The sequence below is a fragment of the Corvus hawaiiensis genome, chromosome 29 (assembly GCF_020740725.1).
Source record: "Corvus hawaiiensis isolate bCorHaw1 chromosome 29, bCorHaw1.pri.cur, whole genome shotgun sequence".
In the NCBI taxonomy this organism is placed as follows: Eukaryota; Metazoa; Chordata; class Aves; order Passeriformes; family Corvidae; genus Corvus; species Corvus hawaiiensis.
Window position 1 is genome coordinate 540,950 of NC_063241.1, and position 20,579 is coordinate 561,528.

A 20,579-nucleotide genomic window follows, 5' to 3' on the forward strand; every position below is an offset into this window, starting at 1 on the left:
GTTCCTGCAGAGCTCTCAGAGCCTGTGGAACAGGCTGTCTGTGCTCCTGAACCTTCTGCCTTCTGCTGCAGACCTGCAGGAATCAGGTACTGGAGAAGGAAGTGGCAGTGTCATGTTTCACCAAGCCTGGTCATCAGTGATTCCCAGGGTGTGTGAGAGAGCCCGGGGAGGGAGATTTCCTAGCAGCAGTTTTTATAAACACAATAGGAAGTGACACGTGCATGTGTTGTTTTTTTGTGTAAACACCATTCCAGTTAAATACTGTCCCATAGTCTTTAGACTCATAAAATCATAGAACATCCTGAGTTGGAAGAGACGCCCTCGCTCCAGAATCCGGTTCAACTCCTGGCCCTGACAGGACAACCCCAAAAGTCACACACAAAGAATGCTATATTAATGCATTAATATGGCTGGCAACATACTGAAACACTGACACCAGCATGTGAGAATCTATGTGTGGACAACAGGAGTGAAATTCACTGCCAGGAGCAGAAGTAAGGCTGTGATTTTGTCATGGGAATCCTGGAAAACAGTTTTGGAGCTCCAGGTGCTTATGATGTGCTCTGTACCTCTTCAGGGCTGAGTCTGAAGATCCCCATGGTTCATGAGAAGCAGAGTTTGAACAGGGTTGCTCATCCGTTGGAATAGGTGGGAAAGCTATCCCTCCAAACAGGGAATTTCCCAGAGTCCCTTGGCAGATTGTTTAGGAGAGTTGCTCTTTATATTGTGAGTGGTCTTGTGGTCCCTCCTTAAGCAGGTGCTCACAGCATATGTGTCATTAACACCTCTGCCCGTCACCATTACAGATCATGTGTGTTAAAGCAGTTTTCCTCTTTTCCCCCTCATCAGTTGTTTTGCTCTCCTTCTTGTCCCTCCTCTCCAGGGCTGGCCCTGTGTGATGAAGTCAAGGACATCCTGAGTGATGCTGAGCTCCCAGACCTGAAGGCCAACCTGCTGCTCCCTGAAGATGTGGCCCTGCGCAATCTTCCGCCTCTGAAAAATGCACACAAGAGGTTTAACTTTGAGCAGGACCGGCCCATTTTCTCAGCAGTTGAGGAGGTGAGTTGGGGTAAATCCTGAAAAAAGTCAGACCTGGATTGTTGTGTTGTGTGGGTCCTCCTCCCAGCACTTGAAGGCTTGAGCAGAGGTTTATGGAGCAGGTGTGGAGGGGTGCTGCTGATGTTTCCTAACATTTTCTTGGGTTGAGGTAGCCCAGACTGCTGGCACCCTTGAACCTTCTGGCTAGCTGTAGCCTTTCCTGCAGTCTCTGACTTCAGAAGAGATCAGAAACATCCATCAGAATTAGGCGTTTAATATCAGTTCCTGCCTTTTTCAAAAGCGTGAGCTGCAGCTCGGCGCTGCCTCAGGCCGCAGCGCCGTGGCTGCTGTGGCTGGTGACTGCCTGCTGCTTCCTTGCAGTCTGTCGTGCGGATCTGCTGCATTCGGAGCTTTGGCCACTTCATTACCCACTTGCAAGGCAGCATCCTGCAGTTCAACTCGGAGCTTGGGATCTTCATCAGCATAGCACAGTCAGAGCAAGACAACTTGCTGCACCAGGCCCAGGCCCAGTTTCACATGGTGAGTTGGTAGAGGTGAATGAATTCTCTGTACTTGGCACAGTTTCCTGTAGGTTACTCTTAGGTTGTAACTATAATCACAGATCTTTGAGAGGAGATGAAAGTTCTGTTTCTTAAAGCTATGCCAGTGTCCCCTTTTCGCCCTGGAAGTGTTTCTGGAAGTGTGTGCTAGTGTCAGCTGGTGTGTTTCCTGCTAACTGATATGGAAGTTTGGTTTTGCAACTAGGCTGCAGAGGAAGCTCGTCGGAACAGGCTCATGAGAGACATGGCTCAGCTTCGACTGCAGGTAGGAGATGCCGGTTCCAGCCTGAAAAACAGCAGGGTAGTGGCTGGAATGTCAGATCCTGGGAAGGGGGAACTCTCTGCTCCCATCCCACACAGAGGCAGTAAGTCCATTCTGCATAGATCAAACTGTAGAATATTTCAAGTTGGAAGGGCTCCCATAAGGATCATGGAGTCCAGGTTCCTGCTCCTCACAGGGCTACTTAAAACTAAACTGAATGCCCAAGAGTGTTGTCGAGGCACTCCTCGAGCTCTGGCAGGCTTGGTACCACAACCGCTTTCCTGGGGAGCTTGTTCCAGGAACCAACCACCCTCTGGGCGAAGAACCTTTTCTAATGTTCAGCCTGAACTTGCCCTGATGCAACAATGAAGCTGGAAATTAAATGAACCATTTCCTCATGTCCTATTGCTAGTCAGCACCTCCTGCTCGCTGACCCCCTTGAGGAAGGTGTAGGCTGTGATGATGTCACCCTCAGCCTTCTCTGCTCCAAGCTGAGCAAACTGACACTCTCTAATATTTCGATGCCCCTCCTACATCAAGGTGCCTCAAACTGTTTGCAGTACTCGAGGCAGGACTGCACTGGGCAGTGCAGAGTGGGACCATCACCTCTTGCTGACCCTCTGCTGCATCCAGCCTTCTGTTCTGTATGCTTGGAGGTTGGAAGGGCCTGGTGGAACTTTGCAGGGCAAGTCTTGCCCCATTTGGTGGTGTGTTTCAGCATAAATGTGAAGCGAGTGTCTCTGCATGTGTGTTTTCAGCTGGAGGTGTCTCAGCTGGAGGGAAGTCTCCAGCAGCCCAAGGCGCAGTCAGCCATGTCTCCTTACCTTGTTCCGGACACCCAGGCCCTCTGCCAGCACCTGGCTCTTGTCAAGCAGCTGGCCAGTAGTGGGAGGTTCATCATCATCATCCCTCGAACAGGTATGGGGACTCCACACCAGGTAACCGTCAGTGGCTGCCTGCCCCGTCCCTTCTGTGCTGGGAGCAGGCCCCAGGGGCCATGGGTGGTGGCTTTTCCTCCTCCTGCTCTTATCCTTGACTTCTTCTGGAACAGTTGCAACACCATTTTGATGTGTTGCTTTTGAGGCCTGTTCTCTGTGTGGCCCATGCTTGGGATTTTGACAGAGTGTGTCAGAACAGCTGAGAGGAGAGAGGTCCTGTTCCTCCTCTGCTTCTCCTGTGGCAGCTATGCATCAGACAGAGTTCTGTGGAATGGGGAGTACTTGATGCCTCTGGATTCGTTTGCAGAAGTAGAACTGTAAGCAAGATGGTTTTCTGTTTTGTTTTGTTTTTTCTGTTAGTTATCGACGGCCTAGACTTCCTGAAAAAGGAGAACGCCGGTGCTAGGGACAGCATTCGGTATCTGGAAGCAGAATTTAAAAAGGGAAACAGGTGAGAGCAGGAGAGGGGTAGGATTTTCCCTTGCTTTTGGAATGGGTGGGCTTTGGGGTGGGAGCAGGCTGTGGATCACTTGGAGCAGAGTGAGGAGTGGGCCGAGGAAAAGCCAGACTTCAGGAATGGGAAGGTGTTGAAGGAGCAGATTGAGCAGCTGGTTCTTCAGATGTGCTGGTAGTTGGTGCTCAGCTGTGAAGCACAGCTGCTTCTGGGGAATGGTGGAGTTGCATCCCTGTCACTGTATAAACTGGAGTGGTGACCTTTGCTACTGCACTGGGAGTGCTGCAAGAGCCGGATTGTGCCTGGGTGCTCTGCAGGAGCACAGTTGAGAGGACAGACTGCATCTCTGAGGCTGGTGGGCTTGAGACATGGTACTGTGAGTGGCATGTGGGAATGGTGGTGAGGCAGGGAGGTGATCGAAGGGATTCACAGAGGATTCCTTGGATGGACCTTTGGGTGTTAAATTTGGGTTAGTGGAAGCCCTGCAGCACCCAGAGGAGCTGCCGTGGAGTGCTGACTTTTAAGCCTGTGTGATGGTCTCCATACGAACTCAGAGACTCTGCTCTCTCCTCAGGTACATTCGTTGCCAGAAAGATGTTGGGAAGAGCTTTGAGAGGCATAAATTGAAGAGACAAGATCTAGATGCCTGGTAAGATTTCAGCATCTGAAGGTATCTGAGCCCAATTCCCAGCAGGCAGGTGGCTTTGGGGAGAGGTGGTGGCACTGGGACCCACTGCAGAGCTTGTTCTGTGTGAGTAATGATGAAATTCCCTGGAGACAGGGACAGCCATCTGTGCATGTAATACCAAGCACTCTGTGCTTAAAAGGGTCTCAGAAAAGTCCTTAACAGGAACAAGAAAGCAGCCCTGCTTCCCACTTACCCTCCCGAGCAGACGTGGTCTTCTCGCTGACCTTCCCCTCTGTTTCTCTTTTCTGTCAGGAATCTCTATAAAATACTGGACAGCTGCAAACAATTGACAGTGTCCCAGGGCAGTGGAGAGGATGACACCACGGGAATGGTCACCATCATCACGGGCTTCCAGCTGGAGGACTCGAGCATGTTCTCGGTGCCCATGCAGGTCAGTAGCTCTTGTCTGGCCAAGCTGAGCCATTCTGCTTCCCAGCAAGGATATAATATGATTCATTGGCAAGAGAATTTTTTTTTTTTAATGTTTTGTTGCCTTGGCTAATAACTGGCCTGGTTTCCCCAAAGTTACTTTATACGTTGAGATTCTTTATTCCTTCAAGGCTTCTTGATTTTGTGGTACAGAGTATTCTGGGAAAGGTGGGAGAATTGAATTTCATGTCTGTGCAGGTGTCTTGTACCAAAGCAACGAGAATTGGGAGGATTTGGCCTTCCAGCTGTGCCAGGCTGCTGGAGAATCCCTGGGTTGGGAATGGCAGCTGTCTTGTCGAGGCAGGTTAAAAATTAACCACCTGTTTTGTCTGTGTTTGCTTGCAGTCTGCCATCCAGGCAGCCGCCAATGCCAGCATAGAGATAAAAAATGTTCTGGAGTTCTACAAGCAGTGGAAAGAGATGGGCTGATGGTCAGAAAGGCATCGGGCTGGTGAACCTTTCTCTCCCCCTCTCGGAACGTGCAGCGTCTGAACGAAGGAAACAACAATCTGGGCGACACTTAAGACACGAAGAAGCAGCAGCAGCAACAGCAACAAAAATACCTACCCAAACGAATTAAAAAAAAATAATCCAATGTGGGCACGCACACCAACACCCTCCACCTGCATCCTGACCAGACGGCTGTACAGCTCTGATGGCGCCAACTGCTCTGAGAGACGCCCCGTGGTGTGGCCGGGGCAGAGCTCTGCCCTTCTCCCAGTCGGCAGAGATGGGCGAGAGACGGGCAGTCCTTCATTCCCCTCCTTCCTCCCAAAGCTTGCTTGGCCAGCAGAAACAGGCTGGTGGTTCAAAGCATGGACTTAACTTCAGCAAAACCAAACCAGTGCGGCAGAAAGAGAACCCTCCGGCTTGGGAAAGAAGATCCAAAGAGTGTTTTGCTCTTGTTCGGCAATCTGGGGACAGGAAAGCGGATAGTATTTTTCCCTCCCCCCTTTTGAATTAATTATTTTTCAAGGGTTTTTTCCTTTTAATTTTTAGTTTTTATACATATGAATATTAAAAAAAAAAAAAAAAAAGGAGTTCCCTTCAGGTTCTGGATACTCTTCCAATGTCAGAAAGAAAAGGAAACACTTATGCTATTTAAAAGGGGGGGAAAGCTCTTAATATAATTTTTTTTGTCTTAGAACAAGCATATTTATTTCCTTTCCCAGGCCCCCATGGAGTGGGCTCCATGCAAAGGGATGTTGGTCTGTGAGGAGGGAGCAGCCCCACATTGTGCACTCCACTCTCCCTGGGAGCTGCACGCTTCACGAGCGACACGAACTCGACCACGCTGCTCCAGGGAGGCCACAGGACTCTGTGCCTCCATCCGCAGTTTCTCCCACTTTGCTTCCAGCATTAGACCTTGGAGAAAAGGAGGAATCCAGTATAAGAGCTGGAAGAGAGAGACAAGCTGGGAGGGATTTAAACCATTAATGCTCAAATGCTTGGCCTGAGCACTGCAACCCTGGGATGGAGCAAATGTCTCCAAAGGACCCAAAGCCTCTTTTTCATCTTTTCTTTTTTTTCCCTTTTTTTTCCCCCCTAAATCTTTCAATAGGATGTGGAGGAGGAAGGAGAATCTCAAAGCCATTATTTTCTGCTGGTTGTTCGATGCACCACTGCTGCAATGCCGTGCTAGAGATGGTGACAGAGCTGGAGTGTTTGTGTCCCCCTTTCTCGCGTCCTTCTGGGCTGGCAGAGGCGGTGCCGTGACCACTGCTGCCCGGGAGCACTGAGCTCACGGACTGTTCCGTGCTTTTTGCATCCCAGACAGGAGGGCTGATGCTACCTGGATGGATGCTGGAAGAGCTGGTTCCCCAGGTGACCTGTGAGGGATCCCACAGACCTCCATCCTGACAGCATCTCACGCAACCTGTGTCTGACACGCTGTCACTTGGCCGGTGCTCGGATATGAAGCTGCAGGTTGCTTGCAGGGCAGCAGGAGAGGGGCTGGGCAGTCTCTTCATGCTCCCTCTTGCCTCTCTGTGCCCACGGAACAGATGTCTTCATCCACATGAACCAGCAGCAGCTATGCAAGTACAAACCACTGGAGTCTTCTGTGTTCTCACATGGGCCAGCCAGAAGCTGCTACAGCCAGGGTGTAACATGAGAAGCTGAGTCACATACTCCACCCTGTCCAGGCTCCGAGCATGGTGTGTTGTACTGCAGGGGCGGGATGTTCCTTGTTTTCAGGTAAAAACTAAAAATACCAGCACAAGTACCAGAGGATTCATTTCGATTCCAGTTCCAGCTCTTTTGCAGCACAGCAGAGGGAAATGCCAATCTCCATGCTACAGCTAGTTCATCCCTGGAGGCTGGCAGGCTGGTTGTGAGGGACAGGGGTTTCCCTGCAGGATTTTCCCTTTTACAGCTTCTCCTGAAACTCACAATACTTTGCTTGGCTAAGCCAAGAAAAGGTCATATGCAGGACAGCAGGTCAGAGACTACGGCACACCTTGGGGATTCTTGGAGATCTGAGATGGGTTGTGAAGCTCCCAGTCACTCTTTCCTCCAGTGGTTTTATTTGAAGCCATTTGTTTGTGTAGCTCATTATTTCTGTTTGATGGGGTGGAAAAAGAGAAAGGAATCGCCTTGTGGGACTGCTCTTGAGGTGAAACCCTCCTTGTCTGGCAGGGGGCACGGAGAGTTGGTGTACTCTGCTTTTTCCTGCTACTGAAGAAACCCCACCCCGATCCTGGCTGCTGAGCACAGCAGAGGAGTCTGGGGGTCACTGGGGCTGAGCCCGGTGTGTGCATCCTGAGAGCCTCAGTGCCCCCCTTGGGGCCGTGCTTGGGATTGGTGAAGAGAAGCATTGCTGGGCCATGGTCAAAGCAGTGAGGAGCTGGGGCAGTCCTCAGCTTCACGCCGGGTCGAGCATTCCTTAGGTCCTGGCTGGATCTTGAGGGGAGAGGAGAGCAGTACAGGTAAAGCAGCAGCCCAGAGGGAATTCCTGTCTCACTGATGGCAAGTGTTTCAGTTGTTGGCAAGTGTTTCGGTTCTTGCAGCTCCCGCAGCTGTGCAGGGTGGCAGCTGGGAGCCAAGTGCTGGGCGGTTGGGCAGGCTGAGGAGGATCTGTGTTCTGAGGCCTTGTGTGGGCACAGGATGCAGTTTAAGAACAAAAGTAAATAGATTCAGTTTCTGTAACCAAAGCTTTGGAGCCCATGTGGGACTGCATGGCAACAGCAGGGGCTGCTCACAACTATCCCTTAGTCACTGCTCTAGTCCCCTGAGGGGCTGGTTTAATATTCCCAGGTTTTGCATACCTGGAGGGTAGGAAGATGCCCTCACCTTGCAATGGGGAATCCTGACTGCCCCCATGGCCCCTTTCACTCTGGGCTGGATGGGGAGGGATTGTGACCTTTAAAAGGGGCACCAGAATGGTCCCTATGCCACCCTCCTCCTCTCCAGAGCACACAGTCGTGCTTGAGGACCTGGTGAATAGTTACTGGATTTGCATCCCCAGTCAGAGATACCTGGAGCTGAAAAACTGGGAGGCTCCACAGTGTGGTAGCAGAGCAGCCTTGGGGAGATGGCATGGAGTGTCCTCCAGCAAGCGTGGCCTTCTGAGGGGACTCAAACGTGTCATCCCCAGGCTTGGGGTAAAGGAAGGCGCTTCTCAGCCCCCCATCCCAGCACTCAGGATGAGCTGGAGTTTTCTCCCTGGGGATAAATTGAACAGATCTGCTCTCTCCAAGGGCCACTGCGTTTCTCCCCTGGCATGGTGGTTGCTGATACGACGTGGCTCTTGGGGTGGAAGCAAACAGGATGGTCTGTGGGAGGCTCTGTGCAGCCTGTGGCTGCTGTGGTGCTGCAGCGGGGGCTCCCCGAGAGCCCCCCACCCTGTGCACCTGGTCCAAGCCAGAACTGTGAGCTGCCTCATCAAGAGAGCATCAGGCAGTATGGAGACTGTGCAGGCTCTGGCCATGGCTCTTCCCTGCAGTGCTGCTTCTGCACCAACTCCAGGCTTGCCCTGGAGCAGCTGTAAGTCAGTCCGGTAGTGCCCGCTGTTCTGGGAAGGAGAGCAAACAGAAAAACCATCTTGTGGGCTGAAAACAAGGGTTTTCATGTGTTTTGGTGTGTTTCTTGGATTTGGTTTTTCTCTTCATTACCACCCTGTTGAGCTGTTGGGGGTTTTTGGGGTGACCCCACACTGGGAGGACACAGGTCTGTGGTGGCTGAGGCTGGCTGGGCTGTCCCCACAGCATGGTGGACACAGTCGCTGGTGCTTGTTGGGCTTCTGCTCCATGGTTTCATGGGCTGTTCCAAGCAGCTTCTCTGCTCCCATCCTTGCTTGGCTTGAGGCCACCCGCAATGCCTCGGGTTTTGTCTCGCATCTTCAATTTAGGGCTCTTTTCCTTCTTGGTGTGCAGCAGCAGTGGCCAGGCCGGCCAGCGTGGGGACAGGGCGGGCTGGCACAGGGGCTGTGTCGCTGGCCTTGCCGCCTGCAGTGAGGGGACTGGGTTTGAGGCGAGGGACAATCACCTCTCCTCAGCCCTCATGTGGCACACGGGCTTGCAGAGCCAGGGAGGATCGCTCTCAATGAGGGGCGAGGGGATGTGGGGCCCAGCTGGGCGAGGAGGGGCTGGGGCTCCTGGCATGTGTCTGACCATGGTCTGAACACGGTGACTGGCTTAATAAAATACCAGGTGTTTGTACTTCGTGTCCTGTGGTCGTTCCCAGCCCATCCCACCTTTCCTGTGCAGCCCTGGAGCTGAGTGCATTTTCCAGCTGTAAATCCACTCTCAAGCATATGCTTTGCTGACTGAACTTCCCAGTAAAGAAGTGCAGGTGGGTCCTTCCTTATCCCTGTGATGGGAGTAGCATTTCCCTTGCCACCTCTGTGATTTGGGATGACTTCATCCTCTTGCTAGGACTCCGCATGCTGCTGCCACAGGAGCACCCCTGACCCTGCACAAGGACCTGCCGTGGCTCACTGGGGCCCCTCACTTAACAGGGGAAAGGGGGTGGAGAAGCAGGTGCCAGGGAAAGTGTAAATTTTCTAAATGTGTAACTTTTCAGTGTCCAGTTGAGGCGCTGGGAGAGGGTGGGCTGGGGGCTGCAGGCTGGAGATCGGGCTCTGCAAGGGTCCCACCATGGCCTGGTGCCAAGGGCAGCTGAGGGGTGTTCTGTAGGGGAAGGAAATTCCTGCCCTGAATTCATTGCCGTCAAAGCTCCCTGATTTGCTTCTCCTGTCATAATTCTCTCTCCCTCTCGGATTCTTTGGAGGCTGCTACCGGCAGGAAGGTCAGAGAGGGGGGTTGTGAAAGGGCAAATCCAGCTTCAGTCCCCAGCGGGGAAATGGGCTGTGGGCAAGACCTGCCCAGTCCCAACGCCAAGCAGGCAGAAAGGGACTGTCACTGCTGGCTCCATCCCCTTCAACAGGGCTGAGAACGCCTCTTCCAGCTTGGGAGGGCCGTGCCAAGAGGCTGCCGGCCCCATAACAAACCCTGAGCCTCCATCATCAGTCCGTGCAGGATGGTGTTGCTGTGGGAGGGTCGGTGGGTGGGGGTTTGTCCCACAGCCCTTACATGGGAACGGACTGAGGTGAAATTGAAGCAGAAAAAGGCCACAACCCTGGTCAGGTGTTGGGGCTCCTGGTCCTGCTTGTTGGGGAACTGAATCCTCAAGGACCCCCAGGAGCCGCTGTCTCTCCAACCCCACTCACTGCCTGTTCCCCTCTTCTGTGCCTCTGTTTCCCACTTCTGCTACAGATGTGTCACTCCCCTGCCTGGGTTTGCTGTGTCTCATGTTGGTTATTTTGGAGGGACTGCTCAGCACCAGGGTCTGCATCTTAGGCCCTCCCTTTGGCCTCCTGCCAACAACCCTGGGTTCAAGTGACTTCCTCTTGGCTGGGGCCACCAGAACAGCAGAGCCCTGGTGTGGACCAGCCTGCACCTCGGGCTCTTCGGGACAGCCATAGGGTGTTTTTGAGCTGCTCATGCGGTGCCCAGCACTCAACACAAGTCCTCTGGGGATCAATAAATCCCCAAAGATAGGGGCTTTGGAAAGCATCCATCCTGCTCTCAGCTCGCTCCTCTCTTTCCTGAGCTCCATGCAGCTGCAGCAGGAACCTTCTGCTGGCATTTGCCCCCATGGGCTAAGCCGGAGCTGCTGCCAGCCCTCCTGCTGCCAGGTCAGTTTTGTTTCCCCAAACTTGCTTTCTCCACCTCTTCCCTCCCAGATGGGAGGACCCTGGTGGGACCCTGCACTGTGCCCCGGTGGGTGTTTTTGAGGTCCCCTGCATGGACCTGCACTTGGCTTTGTCACCTGCCCTGGCTCTCCCAAGCTTGGTGGCATTTAAGGTCCAGTGCCCAGAACCGCCTTCCAGTGGCCCCTCCAGCGCTGGAGGCTCCCGTGTGCTCCCCGTGCACGGTAAGGGGTCGTGTCTTCAGCAGGAATTTGAGGGGATCTCAGCCAAGGCAAGGCTGTGGCAGGGTAGGCGACCTGTCCAGCACAAAGCTGCCTTTGAGCCCTGCAGGGGCCCCGTCTGCCCCTTTTGCAGTGAGTGGGAGCTGCCGGGGAGGGACCCGGGATGGAGCCAGGAGAAGGGCAGCCAGCAGCAGTGGCAGGACTGAGACCTCTGGCCCATGGCAGTGGTGAGGAGGGGGCTCTGCAGGGCAGCTGCAGGAGGGGATGCCCACACGGCAGCAGCCACCGTACCACTGGTGCTTCTCGCCAGCACTGCTCTGGCTTCTGCTGGGGGCAGAGCAGCAGGAAGTTTCTCCAGATACTTTTGGTTCATTTTGGGTTTTCCTCCCTCTAAACCACTGTGTGAGTTTTGGGCTGAGGGGTGAGTGGGATGCTTATGGCACCCCTCGTGCTGCTGAGCTGCTCTCCTGTTGCCCCAATTTCCCCAGCTGCCCAGTTCAGTGTCCTTCATCAGGCCTTGCATAACAACTTTGCTGGGCTGGGGAATGGGGGGCTGCAGGGTGTCTCTGGGGGCTTGCTCCTGCCGTGATGGTCCTAAGCCTTCATCTGCCAGGGACATCCCTAGGGTTGGGAGCCTCTCTGGGGGGAGGGTGTACAGTGGCGTGGGGGATGAAGCAGGATCTCCTTCTTTCCTGCAGCACCCTGGACCCCTGACCAGCCCCTGACCCTGATCTGCTCCCCCATTCTGGGCCTGAGGTCCTGATCCTGTCCAGTCAGTAGCTCTCTGTGAGAGTCAAACAGAAAGCAGGCTTTGCCGCTTACAACCTTGGAAAAAGCCAGGAGCCTTCCTGGGTGTGTCTGTCCTGGCTCCTGCAGCCACAATCCCCATCCCCCGGTGGGCTTGGTCCTGAAGACCCAACCTCTCTCTCACCCTGAGTGCTGTGGCCCCACCATGCTGCAGGTAAAGCTGGAGCAGGTCTCCAGGGTCCACCAGGTGCCTTGGGTATGTGTGGCTGGGGGAAGGGGAGGCTCTGTCCCCAGGTTTCTTCCCCCGGTTCCCTCATCCAAGGTGGGAAATCCCCTGGACTCCCCATGAAACCTTGTTCTAGCGGGGAGATACTCCCAGACCACTCTGTCTCAGTTCCCCGCCCACCACGATTCCAAAGCAGCTCTTGGGCTGCCCCACTTCCTCTGGGGTGTCCCCTGACCAGCCCCGCTGTCCCCACAGATCTTCTGGGAGGATGGGATCATGTTGGGGTACTGGCACCCCTAGAGCTAGGCCATTGACTGTGTCCTCAGCTCCTTTCAGAGGATGAATGAGATAGGCAACATCTGGACACACTTCCTGCTGACCTGGTGGGGATGGGGACAGGGATGGAGATGAGAATGGGAATAGGAATGGTGATGGGCATGGGGATGGAGATGGGATGGGAGCAGGGACAAGAATGGGGGCGATGAAATGATGGGATGGAAATGGGGACAGGGACAGTTGTGGAGGTTGTGGAGATGGGGACAGGGTTGGGGATGAGAAGAGGATGGAAATGGGAACAAAGAAAGGCTGGCGATGGGGACAGGGATGGGGTTAGGGAGAGGGCTGAGGACAGGGATGGGGTTAGGGACACAGACAGGGACAGGGATAGGGATAAGGAGGGGATGGAGATGAGGATGGGGACAAGGATGGGGGTAGGGACAGGGACACAGCTCATCACAAAACATGCTGTGCCAGCAGCTGTTTCATGCGGCACTGCCTGGTGCTTTTGTCCTCCCTGGAGATCTGCTGGGAGCCTCAGCACTGGCCACTGCTTATCTGCCTGCTGCTTGTCTGCCCCTATCCCTTTGCCCCCAGCTGTGCCCACCTCTTCAGCTCCTGGTACCTGCCCACCACATCTGCTGCATCTGTGACTGTGGAGCTCTCAGCTTCTACAGCCTGGGGGAGGCTCAGTGATCTCGGGCTGGCACAGGGATGGCGCTGGGGCAGGGACAGGGAGCTGCAGGCCCCATGACATGGAAGCGTGTCTGTCAGAGGCTGCACGTCTGCCTGTGGGTGCCTACACAATGCCAGACTCCTGGCTCAGCGATGTTTGGCACTGTTGTTTTGTCCCTGTGGCTGTTTTGAACTCCTTCATCTGCACTGGCCTCTCTTGCTATTCCCAGCACATTTGGGATGAGGAAACTGGTGCTGAAGGTTTCCTCCTTCTCAGATTTTTGGTTGTCTTGGTGATTCCCCCTGTTGAGGCCCAAAGCCAAGGTTTTCGCAGGGTCCTCGCTGTGGGAGCTGACAGGGGTCTGTGCCCCTCCACCCGTTCCCCCTTCACAAATTCCCTGAGCTGGAGCGTCCTCAGCTGAGCAAAGTGCTGCAGGCGGCTTTCGTGTGCCCCTTCCTCTACGACAGCCTCCTGCTCTTCTACCGGGTGGGTTGGGTGGCCCAGGGCAAGAGTAGGGTGCCCCCACTACAGGGGTGGCCAGGGTGCTTCCAGAGGGTGGTTCTCACCCTCCTCCCCACAGCTCCTCTGCTGCTGCTGGTGTGACTGTGCCTGGAGTGAAGCTGTGGTCAGGTACTGCCACCGCCTGCTCTTCGTGCTGCTCACCAGCTTCCTCTTCACATCTCACCTGCCCAAGTGCCTTGTGCCCAGCTGCTCTGACTGCACCAGTGAGCAGCAACCCCCCGTGCCCCCCACTGCCATGGCTCCTGTCCCCTGCCCCCAAAGCAGCCCCTTGCAGCAGGAGCTGCACAAGGATCCCCAGCATCCATGGGTGCTGGCCTCTCAGCCTGGCAGGACACAGCCACCAGCTGTTCCACATCTGTTCTGTGCTGGGCCCCCCCTTGCAGCTGGAGGCCATCCTCTGTGATGTGTGCATGCACCAGGCCTGGCTGTGGGGCCACCTGAGCCCCAATGGGATCCCAAACACCTCCAGCACTGCTGGGCTGGCCCTTGTGGGCAACACCGCCATCATCAGCGCCTTGACTGTGGCCTTGCCCAAGACCCCCGGTGGCCCTGGCCGCCCCCCCAGGCGTCCCCACTGGGGCTGGGCACTGGAGGGACCCGGGACACCGTGTGAGGGGCTGGGCTGCGGAGCCTGGGAGGACGCAGCATCCTGGCAGCTTCTTTGTGGTGGACCCTGCTGTCGGGTGTCTTGCAATGTCCCTCTCCCCCACCTCATCCCTCTGCACCCCGACTGTGCCTTAGTTCTCCCAATGCAAACCAGTAATGATTCCATGAATTTGGGGCAGGGACAATATGTCATCCGATGTGGGGACCCAGCAGTGCATGCGTGCATGTGTGTGTCAAGGTTAATGAGTAATTAAGGTGGTTTGTGATGATATCCTTGGTCAGGCCCCAGGGCCTCAGGGTGCACGGAGCAGCTCTGCTGTTCCCCAATAACCCCATGCTTGGGAGAAGCAGCTTTAAATTAAACTGGAATAATGATGGTGCAGCTCTGGGCTCGTCACTGCTGGGAGCAGGATCTGGGGGTGGTAGCACTGCTTCTCCTTGGAGCCTGGGGGGGGACAGGGAGGAAATCAGGAGTCCTCAGCTGTGTGGGGTGGGGTGACATGGGGCACATCCACTGCAGCCTCCCACCCACCCACGCCCCAAGCTTGGGAAGGAATTGGCTCCACCATTTGCATTTATTCCTTTCCAGGGCTAACAGAAAGGGTGAGAGGGTGAAGGTGTAAACGGGGAGCTGACGGAGGTTTCTGGGAGCTCAGCCCCTGCCCCACAGCACAGCAGGGCGTGGCTGGGGCTACACGAGGCCGTAGTAGCGCCGATAGGCCTCCTGAAATCCGATCTGGTCGGCCAGCTCGTCACAGTCGGGGTTGAGCTCGCACACCTCACGCTTGGCCTCCAGTGGGTCAGGCGGGGCTCCATAGGTGCTGCTGGGGACAAATGGGGGACTCAGGGGGTGTTGGGAGGTCCCATGGGAGCTGGGGGCTCCTGGGGAGGGGCTGAGCCAGCAGGCCTCCCCTCATGTGGGGGGCGTGATCCCTCGGCCAGCAGGACCAAGCACTACCTGTCATAGCCATAATTTCGCTTCTGTCTCTGCACCACCTCGGCGCTGGCGCGTCTGGAGACGAAGGCTGCAGGGACAGGGTGGTGGGTCAGGGGGGTCATGGCCCCCTCTCCCCAGGGCAGCGGGGCCCAGCAGCTGCGGTCACTCACCTTCAGAGCTGGGCGAGTCCTTGGTGCTGGTGGAGCCATCTGCAGCTGCGAGTGACACGGAGGGGTGGGTGGGCTCAGGAAAGCCCCATGTGGGCTCTCCTCTCACCACACTCCTTTTGGGGCTCAGATCCCTCACTGAGATCCCCCAAACTGCTGAAGGATGTCCTGCTCCCTATCTCCCTGTTGCAGCCCCATGCCCCCCCACCCCAAGGCTCAGCAAATTTCTCCCAGTCCTTCTGCTCCCTCCTGAGCCCTTCCCAGGGCACAGAACCACCCCCACTGTCCCCATCAGCCCCGTACCTCTGCGGCAGAGGCCAAGGGTGAGCAGGGCCAAGAGGGTCAGCAGGACGAGGGACTTCATGGTGCCTTCCTGTGCTGGGCTGAGCACAGCCCCAGCTCCCTGGGTGTCTTTATAGGGTGCTGTGGCCTTGGCAAGGGGGGTGCATGGCCCCACCAGGGTTATTTCCAGCACATCCGCCATGGCTGGAGCTGCCGGCAGAGGTGGCAATTGTGGTTTGGGATGAACTTGGTCCCCCTATGCCCAGCCAGAGCCCACAAAGGGAGGGAAATGTGGCCCTGGGCCAGCGGGGGATTTGTTGGTGGGCCCAGCCCTGCTGGCATGGCAGCACCCAGTCCCCACTGGAATGGGTGAGGGGGCACTGGGGGCTCCTTGATGCACTCCCCAGTCACCCACTGCCCTGCCCCAGTTCCCACTGCTGGATCCCAGCATTGTCTTCTGTGACACGGGGAGACTTTCCTGCCAAAAACTGGGATTTTCGTCCATGTGCAGGGCCAGTGGTCGGGACTTGTTGACCCACTTTTGAGGGACCAGCACAGGCTTCCTTTGTGGCATTGTCATGCCGGGCCCCTGGAGGAGGGTGAGCAGGTGCCCATGCCCTTGGTCTCCGCACAGCTCCTCCCTGCCACATGCCATGGCAGATGCTGCGTGGCCAGGGCAGTCAGAGCCCCTGAATAACATTCCTCTTTGGGATCCTGACCACTTTTTGATCCTGTAAATCCCAGCCCTGTCCTGAAAAGCGGAACTTGGAGGCTTTGGGGCAGAGGGAGGATAGAACTGCTGAACCAGAGCCTTTGTCAGACAAACCCGTAAAGTATAGAGTACATGGGCCAAGGACGTGGCAGGAGCCAAGCTGGGAACAACAGCCCCAATTTATTGAGATTCCAGCACAACAAGGGCAGGCACAGGGGAAATGGTTGCAGCCGCTCTGTCGCAGGCTCTAATTGCAAACAGAGGTTGGGGTGTGGTGCAAGCAGCCACTGCTGCTCCCCAGTTTGCCACAGGGCACGGCCTCTCCTTGGGGTGGAGACCACGGAACCTGCTGCCCTCAGTGGCTGCTGGACTCAGAACCTCTCTCAGTCTCCCTCAGGTGCGAGGGGACTCTCCTCATTCCCTGCCAGCCCCAGAAACAACCTGTTCACTCTGGAGGCACACGTCACTCGTGGGGCTCTGGCAGAGAGATCCCGGGAGCCTTCGCTTCCCCAGCCTGCAAACTTTCGATGAGGCCCTTAACAGATGACTCTGGGTGGGGAAAACCAGTCTGGTTCCAGAACAGAACATTAAACCCCTGTGCCACAAGCCCACAAAGTGGAGGCAGGGCCATTCCAACCTCTGCACAGACCCCCAGATACCTCAGGCTGCTGGGAGGGGACCAGGGCTGGAAATAACGTGGAAAACAGAACGGATGGTAATGAGGAACCTGGTGCAGCAGCTGCTGCCACATCTGCAACGGGTTTGAGCACATGGAGACTGAATGAACCTGCAAGCACAGGCAGGAACATGTGTGCTCCTGCTCGTGGGCTCCTCAGGTCTGGGCACGGTGTGGCTTGGGGCTTATGGCACTGAATTCTGTCTAATGCACAGCTAATATAGCTACAAAACCCCAAATGTGGCTTTGGAAACTGGAGTCAGGCCTGTCACAGCACTCAGGGGAGCAGATGAGAGCACAGACACACTTTGTGCCCCTTGTCTCTGTCTAGCTGAGTAGGAAATAGGGAATTGCCATCCATTTCCAAAGATCCCAATGTTTTTTTTGTTTCTTCGCCAAATCTGATCAAATGGTGCCAGTCCAGCAGCTGTTCCGGTTCCTCTGCAGTCTCCAGTGGCCTGATGGGGTGATTCTCAGTTTGGGTTCTGCGCACACCCTGTCCCATCGGTGCTTTGGGACAATTAACTGTCTCAGCAGAGCCCGTGGGACATTCTGAGGCCTCACTGGGGCTCCTGGAATGTCATGACGAGTTCTCGTTGCTCCTTACTGATTGCCTGGAAGGAACACAACCCACAGACCTCAACATGATGCTTCTCCCACCCTGCCACACTCAGGGAGGAAAGTGGGCTGAGTGTGTCACACACTGCTGTCCCCTGCATGCACAGAACATAACCCCCTCATCTCCCTCAGGAACATGCCACAGCCCACCCACTCCACAGGGAAAAGCACCTGAGACCTCCAGAGAAAATGCCCAGGCCTAAAGTTTCAGCAGGACTTGGCTGCTGGGGAGGTCTTGGAGAAGTGGAGAGTTTGAATGTCATTCCAGGCCCCACTGAGCCCCCTCCAGCGGGTGCTACAAGGAGGAGGTTGGTTTGGTTTGGTTTGGTTTGGTTGGATCTGTTTTTACCTGCCAGGCCTGTTGGCGAGCCTGGATCAGCTGCTGCAACTCCGCAATCCTGTCCCTCCCCATCAGCACAGACTCAGCCACCTTCCTGTTCTCTTCCTCCTTCTCCCTGAGGACTCTGCGCAGGTAGGAGCGGTGCTTCAGGAAGTACGGCACCATGGCGCTGCGGACGTCGTCCTCGGGGATCCCGCTGGGCCGCCTGCGCACACAGCACGACCTGGAGCAGCCGGAGGGCCGGGATCCCGGCCGGCACCAGCCCCACACAGCCCCACACTGTCCCACAGAGCCCCCACAGAGCCCCACACTGCCCCACACAGAGCCCCACAGAGCCCCACACTGTCCCACACTGCCCCACAGAGCCCCCACAGAGCCCCACACTGTCCCACACTGCCCCACAGAGCCCCCACAGAGCCCCACACTGCCCCACACAGCCCCACACAGCCGCACCCAGTCCCCCACAGCCCCACAGAGCCCCACACTGTCCCACAGAGCCCCACACAGCCCCAGACAGCCCCCACTGTCCCACACAGCCCCACACAGCCCCACAGAGCCCCACACAGCCCCACCCAGTCCCACACAGCCCCCCTCAGTCCCCCACACAGCCCCACACTGTCCCACAGAGCCCCCCACAGCCCCACACTGTCCCACACAGCCCCTCACTGTCCCACACAGCCCCCCACTGTCCCACACTGCCCCACAGCCCCCCTCAGTCCCACACAGCCCCCCTCAGTCCCACACAGCCTCCCTCAGTCCCACACAGCCCCACAGCCCCCCTCAGTCCCACACAGCCCCACAGAGCCCCACACTGCCCCAGACAGCCCCCCACTGTCCCACACAGCCCCACACTGTTCCACACAACCCCACACAGTCCCACACTGCCCCACGCAGCCCCATCGGGTGCCAAACTGCTGCCAGGTGGGATCGGCTCTGCGGCTCCCCCAGTTTCCTCTGGCACAGGGAACTGAGGACAGCCAGAGCAGGAGCCCCACTGGAGGGAACAGGAAGCCCTTCCTCAAACCCGGCCATAAGTGGAAGCCTGGAGCAGGCAGGATGTCATTCGCCCCCTCAGCACAGAAACACAAAATCTTGGTGTTTCTGGCTACAGTCCCCAGTCTGTCTCCCAGGTGGCCAAACAGCACCTGCAGCATCTGCTGAGGCCCTGAGCCAGGAACACAAAGAGCACCCAGGGGGGCTCTGCTGTTGGACAGAAGCTCTGCCCAACAGATTGGTCAGAATTGGCTTGTCCCCCCGTCTCAGTGGCACTGACTTCCTTGCACTAAGGAAGCAAATGGAAATGGATCCTGGACCCAGAGATGCACAGATTAAACTGATTTTTGTGTGTTTCAGGCCCAGTGACACCCAGTGACATTGCTGTAAAGATACAGCAGCTTTCAGACCCTCCCTTGCAGCATGAGGCCAAGAGGACACCCAAACATCACCCAGGATGTTGCCCTTGCAGGAACATGAGCCCTGCCCCTGGCCATCCATACCATGCTGGCTCTTCCCGGTCCTTTGCCTCCTCCACAACCTTATCCAATGAACTAAAGAGTCCCTCTAGATTCCCTTCATTTTTCACTTCCTGGATCTCCTCCTGCAAAGGAAGGACATGACAGGGATTCAGCAAGACCCGAAGTGAACAAACACAGGCACCACTCTGCTTGTGAGCCCCCGCTGGTCATGAAATCAGGGAATTGTTTGGGTTGGAAGAGACCTTAAAACCCATCTCTTTCCACTTTCCACTAACCCAGGTTGCTCCAAGCCCCATCCAACCTGGCCTTAAACACTTCCAGGGATGGGACAGCCACAGCTTCTCTGGGCACCCTGTGCCAGCACCTCACCACCCTGACAGGGAAGAATTTCTTCCCAATATCCTACCTATCCCTGCCCTCTGGCAGTGGGAAGCCATTCCCCCTTGCCCTGTCACTCCAGGTCCTTGTCCAAAGTCCTTCCAGCTTTGTCCTGGATGAAGGGCCTACGCCCTGAGAATCACCATCCCTGAGGGCATTTAACAGATGCGTGCATGTGGCACTTAGGGACATGGTTTAGTAGTGGCCTTGGCAGTGCGGGGGAAATGCCTGGACTCGACAGTCCTAGCAGTGTTTTCGAACCTGAATGATTCTACAGCTCTTTCTGGGGAAGACAGAGCGCTCTGGAGAGCAGCCGCAGCTTTCTGCTTTTGCCATTTAGGAAATGTATTTGCTGCCCTTAAAATCAACCTGTTCAGCACTTTTTCACAGGGTTTTGTATCTCCTTTAGCCTCTCTAAGCAGCCCCCCAGGCACCCGGGTGGCTCCCCTGTTCACCTTTATGGACGCCTGTAGCTGGGAGACGAACTGATCGTAAATGCTCCGGGTCAGCTGGGGCTGCAGCTTGTAGAAGCAGCGGTAGCAGTTGACAAACCTCTGGTAGCTGCAAGACCGAGGGGGGCAGGATCAGGACTGGGGTCACGGTGGAGTCGGAGGCAGGGTTAGAGATGGGCCCGGGGTCAGGGCCAGGCTCAGAGCCGGGCGGGCCCATGGTCACGGCAGGGCTGGGACCGGGATCAGGGATCCCTCCCCGCTCCGCCCCGCCCGACCCCGCTGCCGCCTCACCTCCCGGCGGCCACCAGCTTCTCCAGGAAGGTGTCCACCACGGTGGTGAACACCTGGGCGCGACCCGGGGCCGCCGATAGGGCCGGGCCTCCACCGCCATCGGCACCGCCGTCCCCCGCCACCGCCGCGCCGCCATCGCCGCCCGCCGCCGCCATGGCCCGGCCCGCGCGCGGCCGCCGCTGCCCATTGGCTGCCTCCACGGCGGCCGCCGCTGCCCATTGGCTGCCTCCACGGCGGCCGCGCCGCCCATTGGCTGCCTCCACGGCGGCCGCCGCCGCCCATTGGCTGCCGCCACGGCGGCCGCCGCCGCCCATTGGCTGCCTCCACGGCGGCCGCCGCCGCCCATTGGCTGCCGCCACGGCGGCCGCCGCTGCCATTGGCCGGGGCGCCGGGCCCCGCCCCCGCCGGCCGCAAGCGCGGGAAGAGAGCGCAGCGAGGAGAGCGCGGGGCCGCCCCC

The 20,579-nt window shown here is 56.6% G+C and overlaps 3 protein-coding genes across 4 annotated transcripts in view; 1 reads left to right on the plus strand and 2 right to left on the minus strand.

Annotated features, from left to right (window-relative positions):
• The window catches only part of SMG5 (SMG5 nonsense mediated mRNA decay factor), a 30,968-nt gene extending 21,941 nt beyond the window's left edge, over positions 1–9,027 (plus strand). The window contains exons 14-22 of the mRNA XM_048288783.1: positions 11–86; positions 884–1,059; positions 1,420–1,578; positions 1,804–1,863; positions 2,619–2,778; positions 3,159–3,249; positions 3,827–3,901; positions 4,193–4,331; positions 4,715–9,027. Of these exons, the coding sequence (XP_048144740.1) occupies positions 11–86; positions 884–1,059; positions 1,420–1,578; positions 1,804–1,863; positions 2,619–2,778; positions 3,159–3,249; positions 3,827–3,901; positions 4,193–4,331; positions 4,715–4,798 (1,020 nt within the window). The 3' untranslated portion in view covers positions 4,799–9,027. The remainder of the gene's footprint in view (positions 1–10; positions 87–883; positions 1,060–1,419; positions 1,579–1,803; positions 1,864–2,618; positions 2,779–3,158; positions 3,250–3,826; positions 3,902–4,192; positions 4,332–4,714) is intronic.
• A 5,353-nt stretch (positions 9,028–14,380) lies between these two features.
• LOC125318393 (bone gamma-carboxyglutamate protein) lies at positions 14,381–15,949 on the minus strand. Of its 2 annotated transcripts, none has more exons than XM_048289063.1 (4): positions 15,202–15,949; positions 14,902–14,946; positions 14,753–14,819; positions 14,381–14,615 (listed from the first exon to the last, which is right to left on the minus strand). In XM_048289063.1, the coding sequence occupies exons 1-4, from the start codon at positions 15,380–15,382 to the stop codon at positions 14,486–14,488; spliced, it is 423 nt and encodes a 140-aa protein (XP_048145020.1). In that variant the 5' UTR covers positions 15,383–15,949; the 3' UTR covers positions 14,381–14,485. The 2 variants fall into 2 exon arrangements, with proteins under 2 accessions (XP_048145020.1, XP_048145019.1); XM_048289062.1 differs by having other exon boundaries at positions 14,381–14,618.
• Positions 15,950–16,038: 89 nt separating this feature from the next.
• Positions 16,039–20,277, minus strand: PMF1 (polyamine modulated factor 1). The gene is made up of 5 exons (XM_048288404.1): positions 20,123–20,277; positions 19,835–19,940; positions 19,023–19,123; positions 17,536–17,731; positions 16,039–17,182 (listed from the first exon to the last, which is right to left on the minus strand). The coding sequence occupies exons 1-5, from the start codon at positions 20,275–20,277 to the stop codon at positions 17,129–17,131; spliced, it is 612 nt and encodes a 203-aa protein (XP_048144361.1). The 3' UTR covers positions 16,039–17,128.
• Positions 20,278–20,579: the final 302 nt, after the last annotated feature.